We start from the raw sequence: 9,196 nt of genomic DNA on the forward strand, positions 1-9,196 counted from the left end.
AAAGCATTCAGTTGAACTCGAAATTATACTGATATTTATTACATTAAAATATATACTAGTATAAAATTGTTATGAAAAAGTTTATATAATTATATTGGTGACAGTAAAAGTAAAGTGTACGTAGGCTTATATTATTGAATGCAACATATCATAATGTCGTAATTGTAATGGCACTTCACTGAACAATTCTGATTTTACAATCTGCCAGTTTATAAATCGCGAAATTTCAGGTTAAAAATACACTTGGGGAGCTAACAAACAGAGGGTGTAGGGTGACTGAAAAGATCAGATGTCAGTGAAAATCTATCAATTGTGCCCACATTAATTAAATCAGAGTTTTAAGCTTTAAAATACAATATCCAGAGTATATGCAGAATGGGCAAGTGGACTACGGGGTAGTCTAGCTGCACCGGTACTGTGATAACCGATGGCGTACTCGTAGAAATACAATAAATTATGAATCGTCCAAAAGCTTATCTACTTCTCTTTCTAACTTAGAATTGTGCATGAAATATGTATTTTAATCTTTTCTTGGCATAAAAAATTGGAAGACACTGAAGAAAAATGAATTTAGTGATTGTCAAAAGTGAAATTACTGTATTACTTTCAATGCAAAAAGAGGTGTTTTTTTAAATTATAACGCGGGAGACGTTTGATGAGTTGAAACTAATCAAAATACCTTGATTGATGTTTTGGTTGATGAAGAGGCTTTCGCTGAATCTTTTTCTTTTCTTTTTTTTTTTTTTTTTTGCACAAGAAAGTTAAAAGTACAAACTGAAATCGATTGGAATGCAGTTAAACGTTAAACTGGAACCGGTTGGGATGCAATTAAATTTAAAGTAGTAGAGTTTTTTCAACACTTTTATTTTATATTATTTTGTAATGAAAATGGTCAGGAAAACATTTGGATGTTTTATATTCGAATGTAATGTAAATTCAAATATAATGTGCTTTCAGAATAATAAATGCAACTAACCTTTTGGGATGCAGTAAAACGGAAATCGAGAGGGATGCAATTAAATTGAAAGGAGTAGAGGTTTTTTCATTACTTTTTATATTATTTTGTGATGAAAAGGTGCAAAATTTTGATTTATGTTTCAATTGTTTTGTGATGAAAAGTGAGAAATTGTTTAATCACTTTGCAAAACTTGGATTTCTTGTTACGTTTATATTGTTTTGTATTGTTATGATTTATATTGTTTTGTCATGAAAGGGTAAATAATTGATATATTACTTTGCGAAGTTTTTTAAATATTATTCTCTCCTAAATCGTGCGGTATGATTATTATTTCATTTGATAATATATTACTATTATTTTGTGTAAATATATAAATTACAATAACAATAAATCAATACAGCAGGATTGGATAAAATTCACAATTATTCAGCATTGTTCATTTTATTACATAATTATATAAATTTTATCCGTGCAACAGTCTTCTCAATTGCTACATACGGGTGCGAATCCTGGGCAATGACAAAGAATGACAGGAAGAAGATAGATGCATTTGAGATGTGGTGCTATAGGAGGCTGTTGGGAGTATCTTGGAAAGACAAGAAAACAAATATCTGGGTTCTGAATAAGATTGGCACAGACTTAAACATCAGAAAGTCCATCATTGAGAGGAAATTGCGCTACTTTGGCCACATTGTAAGAAAGGATGGTGGAGTTGAGAAGCAGATTCTTCAGGGAGCTGTGGAAGGCCATCGTGGAAGGGGACGTCCATCAACATCTTGGACAAATGATGTGAAGAACGTTTCATCACACGGAATGTATGGTGCAACACGTTTGGCTTTTGATAGAAGTAGATGGCGTACTCTTGTGAAGACCACAGCAGCGCAATCCTGCGCCATCTGACTCAGAGAGATATATAAATTTTGCATAGATATATAAAATATTGAATTAAAGCACAATGAAAGTCAACACAGCATAGTCAAACAATATTGTAGCTCAGCAACTTCAACCCCAATTCACGTTGGAAGACGGTTGTCACATTCGGTAGCACATGGAGTCAAGCAGAAACCATACGATTCTTTATAGCTCATTTTTCAAACTCACGTCTTCCATCAAGACATACAATTACATAGAACTATGAGAAGTATGTAGAATTTGTTAACATGAATGCTGGCAATAGTGGTCGCTCCAGAACAGCTAGAAGCCCAGCTGAACTTAATTTCACAATTTTATTGTTTTGTACTTATTGATGAAAAACCTGTTCTCAGTTTTACTACTGATATCTCAGGGATATGAGATATTACTTTATAAGATTATTTGAAAGAAATTTCATGACTTGCTTTATTTTAAAGCAATATCATATTATTATTAAGTTCATGTTAATTATATGAAGAAACAAACACCACTTATAATTCTTTTGTGTCCGTTCTTTGATGTTTAATACACAATAAGCATATCTATGCGGTAAAAACTTGATATGTGCAAACATGGCAAAAGTGGCCCAATGCGTTTTCTGGACGATTTAATTAATCGGACATAACTTTTGAACCCAAGCTAGTAAAGAAACCAACTAAACGTCTTCTTTTAGCCAAGATATAACATTTGTGCCATAACTCTTTTAGTTTTTTTCCTGAGAAGTCAAAATGTAGTTGTATAAATTTTATTGTTACACCTTGTACGTGTACATCCAAAACCAAGCCAAATACCAAAACCTAACCAAATACCGAATACATATATATCATAGCGTTTAGCTCAAAGGTTTCAGAATTGATGATAATTCCGGTGTTGGTTATTTTTTTCATTAATAAGATTTGTTAGAGTTTGACAAAGAAAGCTTCTGAAATAAATTATTTTTGTTGTGGTCCATTTGGACACTGAAATCTTCTGGAAACTGACTGCGAGCTACATGTACAGGTATATCTCTTAACTAATAACGTCCACTCCAAATAACGGAATTCACTCAAGGATCATTATACCCAACTCTAAATGCACCATGGGGAGAGCGTCGATGTATTTACTTAAATTTTAATTTAAGTAAATATCCCAACAAGTTTTGATATCTTTAAAATATATTAATATCCCAGCAAGTTTTCCACGCCTGTAATCGAAGCCGGACCTCCTGCACAAAAAACATGAATTCTAACCACGGTCACGTTCTGATTTACACCAAATACGATTTAGTTCCATGAAAATCGGTCAATTAAAAGGTCATGGTATTTTTTTGGCTGCTGACAAATTTGACCAAAGAAACGTTTTGTGTATTTCACATAATTGTAACGTTATTGTCAATATGAGATTTGATAATAATTTCAACCCTTAGGATCCGGTTAAGTTTTATGACCATGATTAGTATTAGTGTTATGTTCAGGATTTAAATTAGGGGTAAGGTTAAGGTATATTTATGATGATTATTAAGTGGCGACCACGAGAGTTGCTTGGCTAAATTTAATATTTTAAACTAAAGTGTTGGGTCTGCTATGGTTCAAATATTCTTCTAAATTATCCCCGGAAATTATCCAAACTGTCGGAGAACTTACATAATTCATTTTATGTTACAGTTGGTAGCAAGGTTACTTAGTCACGTTAGTTACGTTATCATCATAACTACGTAAACACATACACTGATACCGCCCTTTTAAACGCTTATGAAAACCAGATTAGATTACATGTATATAGATGGCCAGTGATTCATTCATAGCTCTTCTTCCTATCACTTTTGACTTGTCTCCACACCATATCTAGCATATTCAGCCATTCTTTGTTTCTATATCGACGGAATTAGGTTGCCTATAATAACAGTAATAGAGGGAAACACAATGGTTACATCCGCTATAATTGTTGGCATTTTATGTCAAATTTTCCTCGTCTTTGGTCAACCCACAGTAAGGGTTGAACAAGGGAAGATACTTGGAGAGACCGTTCGTTTTGAGAATGACTATCTCGATATACAGAAAGATATTGACGTGTTTTTAGGTATCCCATATGCAGAACCACCTGTTGGTGAGAGGCGGTTTAAAGCACCACTACCCAAGGAGCCATGGAGTGAGGATGAGGTCTATAATGCTACTTACACCAGAGACATATGTGTGCAAACAACTGAAGATCCTTTCCCTATGAGTGAGGATTGCCTTCATCTTAATGTGTATGCACCCAACCCAAAGGTAAGCGTATTAATCCAACGCAACATATAGGTAGTATTGAATGATAGTATACATTAGACCCTGGTAATTCTGTCCCACTGGAGTACACCAGCCTATGTTGACAACGTTCATTCTCACAAGGTATTTGCAGTAAAATAGAGCTTTGAAAATGGTGCGCCACTGATCCAGCGTTATGACGAAAAGTGTAAAAACACATTCTTTCCTTAAGAATCATGTAACGTCTGAATAGAATGTGCTATCTTTATGATCTAAAATTCTTAGAGAAGATAAACCTACTACAATTTTAAATATATATATATAAACAATTAACCCCAAGCCGGTACATAAAATAGTAAAACAATTCGGCAAAAATGAGAAATCGTCCGTACCAATCATTTTGATACACCCTGTATTTCGTATAATTATAAACATGTGATAATGTTCCAGTAATCAATTGTCCCGATCTGATCCAATCAGACCAAAGTCAGACATATTGCAAATCGACTTATTACCATTAATACTAGCTCGCTCAATACGTAAGCTTACTGTTATTGATATCCCTATACTTGGTTGCAAATGTGTGAAAGCTGTTGCAGTCCATTTTCGTATGTTTTGCGTGTTTGTTTGTTTGTTTTTTCATTTATATTATTATTTTTGCCTTCGTCTCATTAATGCTGGCTTTAGTCTGATCGGATCAGATCGTGTCTTTTACAGAAAACATTGATCTTTAATTTTGTAGAAAATTCTTGTTACTTCCAGCACTCTAATGCATCAGTTATGGTCTTTATCCACGGAGGTGGCTATTCGGCCGGTAACGGATATTTTGGGTCCTATAGCGGAATACCCCTATCAAGCGTAGGAGATGTCATCATCGTTACTTTAAATTACCGACTGTCTGCTTTTGGATATCTTACAACAGGTATATTAGTCAGTTGAAGAATATGAAGTGAATTGCTTCCGCTCCACACGCTGCAGTGTTTTCCATTTCCGACTAACGCGCCTTTTTTTCGGACTAGCGGATCTAAAAGTATAGAGAATTTTGTGCTGTGTGACTAGAGGCGTCTCGGATCAGCGTCATATACTAATTTGACCAGGAAGGTGAGCTCACACACAGCGGTCCAACGCTTGTGTGTGCGTCACACCGTTTTTGGTTCACATCTCATTCGGTTAAAGACTGTGATATCCACATTTTTGACATAGCGGATAAAGTCTGCGTTAATATCGTCATTAACGAAATGCAAACTTTTTCGTCAATTGCAAATATCGTCGTGAAAAACCTCTTATGTACTTGTAGCCTTTGAGCATGTTTAAAACAAACCTGCCAAGAGGTTTTGCTTTAAACATGTTCGGGCCAATGACGCATAGGACGTTGCCCAAAAGACGTTGCCACACTAACAGAGTGTTCTCAATTAAACTCTGGGCATGTGTATCGACGGTCGATCAAAAGAACCGTTTTGTATGTGAATGCAGCAACATTTCTTCCCTTTGTTCTGCCGATGTCGTAATGGTGAGGGTTGGTGGTCACACTATCGCGCAAAAGACTAATTACCATATTACATTAATATATGCCGCCTGCATCTGCTGTTCCTCTTGTGTGGCAGCTTCATTTGTCTCAAATTTGAGTGCAAACACCATTGGGTTATGCTCCCCTCTGACCCGACTTAACCTGACGATAGTCGGTACACCTACTCATATATCTTTATTCGAAACCCTTTAGTATCATAAACCGCTTATATGTTCTAGCTACTAATCTGTTTGCGTATGTAGAGAGGATGGGTTTGTGTGCCTGTATGTATCGTTAATTTTTTTTAATGTTTCTAGTGGTATAGGATTCACTACACATAGGAAAAGACAAATCGACTGCTCAGTGCCAGAATTGGGTAAATGCAATAGCTGCCCTGTGAAGATTTGGCAATGTACACACAGTATATTGACCGAGTGACTTGTGGCAGCCATTGCACTTACCCACTTCTGGCGTAGAGCAGTCGAAATACACATGATACATTCCACCGCTCTTTCATTTCAGTTTGTATTAAAGTGATTGCCATTGTTCCTATACATTTCCTGTAATATAAAGTCTTTAATACAACTGAATCCCGGGAACTAGATGGGTATTAATTTTTTTTCATATTTCTCCAGGTGACGAAGCTTCGCCTGGTAATTATGGAATGCTGGATCAAGTAGAAGCTCTCCGATGGGTTAAAACTAACATACAAGGTATAGTTTTATAGTTAAACTTTTAATAAATACGCCAAACAACTGTATCAGTTGGTAGTTGTGGCATTATGAACACTCATACATCTGTTTTTAAAACAACAACAGACGCAAACTAGTCTTTTTAATTCGGTCTTCAATAATAGTTCATTTTTTATGCATTGTGACTTGTAGGGATAGTAATTATGCATAGAAAGTTGCACTAGAATGATATAACTTTCTGTGTTTTCTCTTGTTTTCTCTTGTCAGCTTTTGGTGGAAATCCCAATATGATTACCATATTTGGTGAAAGCGCAGGCGCGTCGAGTGTGTCTGCACATTTGTTTTCTCACTGAGTCGTGACCTTTTCAACCAGGCGATTTTAGAAGTGAGGGCAAAATAATATTAAACTAATAATGTTTGTGGCACAGGCATGATAGGTGTCACTGTACAGTCACAACCACGCCATTTGGCTGTGGTGGTGAGCCGAAAATGATGATGATGATGATGATGATGATGATGATGATGAAGATGATGATGATGATGATGATGATGATGATGATGATGATGATGATGATGATGATGATGACGTCGATGATGATGATGGGGATGATGATGATGATGATGATGATGATGAAGATGATGGTGATGACGACGACGACGATGATTATGATGATGATGATGATAATGATGATGATGACGATGATGATGATGATGATGATGATGATGATGATGATGATGATGATGATGATGATCATGATGATGATGATGATGATGATGATGATGATGATGAAGATGATGATGATGATGATGATATTGCTCTTGTTATTGTTGTTATGTTGTTGTTGTTGTTATTATTGTTACTCCTACTGCTGTAAACGACTGAAGTATTTTACATTATCACAGAGTGGCAGTATTTTATCTCCATGGGCCTTTCACAACGATCTGGACGCTCAGCGCGAAATGGCCTTCAAGTTTGGTGAAGAAGTCGGATGTCCCGCATCTAACACCCAAGAACTCATATCATGTATGCGGCAAGTGGACGCCCAAGAAATCGACACGGCAGCAAATACGGTTTGTAATATCTAATACACATGTCCGCAAAACTGACTCGGGCCAGGGGTATATACATACAGTCTCATACTAGTGTAAAGATCACCTTATATAAACGATAAGACTTCATAATGACCAGATTAATGTTAGCACACTCACACCCAAATACCACCTCCACCAAATACCACCTCCACCACCCCCCCCACACACACACACCCACCCCCCCTTACACAAAAACAACAATCATACAATCTTCATTTAGAAAAAGTGTCGAGATTTCAATCTGGTTGTTATTTAGGCTAAAATGTTAATTTTATAATTTCCTGTTGTTTTTCAATAGCTTTTATATGCGCCAGCACCTTGCGTCGACAACAATTTCCTAGTAGAGACACCTTTGACCTCTATTGAAAAGGACAACTACAAAAATGCCCTCTTATTGATGGTTTCAATAGAGATGAAGGCACACTGTATTTGCTCTACTCAGAATTTGGAGGTCCATATTTTAACAGCTCCATTACAACCTTATGCTTCTAAAGAAGCATTTGAAAAAGGAGTCAAAGAATTTCTTACCTTTTCTGGTTTTAACACAAATGATCTTATTGAGGACAGCATCAAACAACAATACGTTGATTGGACAATCGCTGAAAACCCGGAAACAGATTATTTTGACCCCAGCAATTATCTCGCCGGAGACGCTCAGTTTGTGTGCCCAGCTATAATGGAAACACGACCACACGCAATGGCTGGTGAATATGATATTTACCAGTACTTTTTTACGCATGTCCCGAGTATAAGTGTGTTTCAAACCGAAAACTTTGGTCCAGGATGGTTGGGTGCAGGTCACGCCGAAGAGCTTCAACATGTGTTCGGGTACCCATTTTATCCTCCAGAATTTCTTGAATTTCATGAGTACGCCGACGAAGATGTGTCTCTGTCGAAGCACATGATGAAGTACTGGACTAACTTTGCCAAAACTGGGTGAGTTATGAACAATATAGTCGTAATATTTGGCCATCTGCAATGTAACCATATAAATCAAGATAGTATCTAAACCTTTTAAAGAATAACCCTTGTCTACACCGTATAAATTGGTGCAATAATTCCTCAATAAGTAGAACATTGATTGAAAAAATATTTGGGGAAAGATCATGTTCAATACAACTAATGCTTTTGTACAATTTATTTTATAAAAATTTCGTCATACTCATTTTTTTCGAATTATTTGAAATAAAACTTAAATTAATGTATTAATATGTTATAATTATATCGTCACAGACCCATAATTAAACGAATACCAACGGCCTTTGCATGTTGCTGCTACTAGGGTATCACAGTTTATGTGGCTGCCAACGGTGCTGGTATGACTATCCCTACGTCCCCATTTTACCCTATTTATGCCTAACTCGATCCTCCAGTCCTTGAATACTCACGCACGACCGCTCCACTGTGCATAAGGCAATGTGCAGGATTGTGGTTTAAAAAGGCGCCGCCATTAGAGGCCAGAAGGATTCAGGCTAATTTATGCCACTTGAGTCGAATATCCTAACCGTTGGACCACCTTAATCTCTGAAAATATAATTCAGTCATATCAATCACGCTTTAAGCGGGATGTCATTTTCTTAGGAAGAGGGATAATAATAACCCCTTTTTGCTATTGTATGACCACGAGTCTATTCATTACCACTCCTTTCGAAGTAAATGATAACCCCAAAATACCAGAGCAAAAGAGGCATTCCACCATGCGCATTTATTTGCAAGTGTGCAAATGAAAACGATCGCTTAACCATATCACCCTAAAATGTTTTACTAGTGTTTATTTTTAAACACACTAGTAAAGAATATATTCTGGTACCTC

The 9,196-nt window shown here is 36.3% G+C and overlaps 1 protein-coding gene across 1 annotated transcript in view; it reads left to right on the top strand.

Moving 5' to 3' along the window:
• The first annotated feature begins 3,771 nt into the window (after positions 1–3,771).
• Positions 3,772–9,196, top strand: part of LOC140169261 (uncharacterized) — a 59,109-nt gene continuing 53,684 nt past the window's right edge. The window contains exons 1-3 of the mRNA XM_072192518.1: positions 3,772–4,116; positions 4,855–5,014; positions 6,235–6,312. Coding sequence (XP_072048619.1) covers positions 3,772–4,116; positions 4,855–5,014; positions 6,235–6,312 — 583 coding nt within the window. The remainder of the gene's footprint in view (positions 4,117–4,854; positions 5,015–6,234; positions 6,313–9,196) is intronic.

This window comes from Amphiura filiformis, chromosome 14, assembly GCF_039555335.1.
Source record: "Amphiura filiformis chromosome 14, Afil_fr2py, whole genome shotgun sequence".
In the NCBI taxonomy this organism is placed as follows: Eukaryota; Metazoa; Echinodermata; class Ophiuroidea; order Amphilepidida; family Amphiuridae; genus Amphiura; species Amphiura filiformis.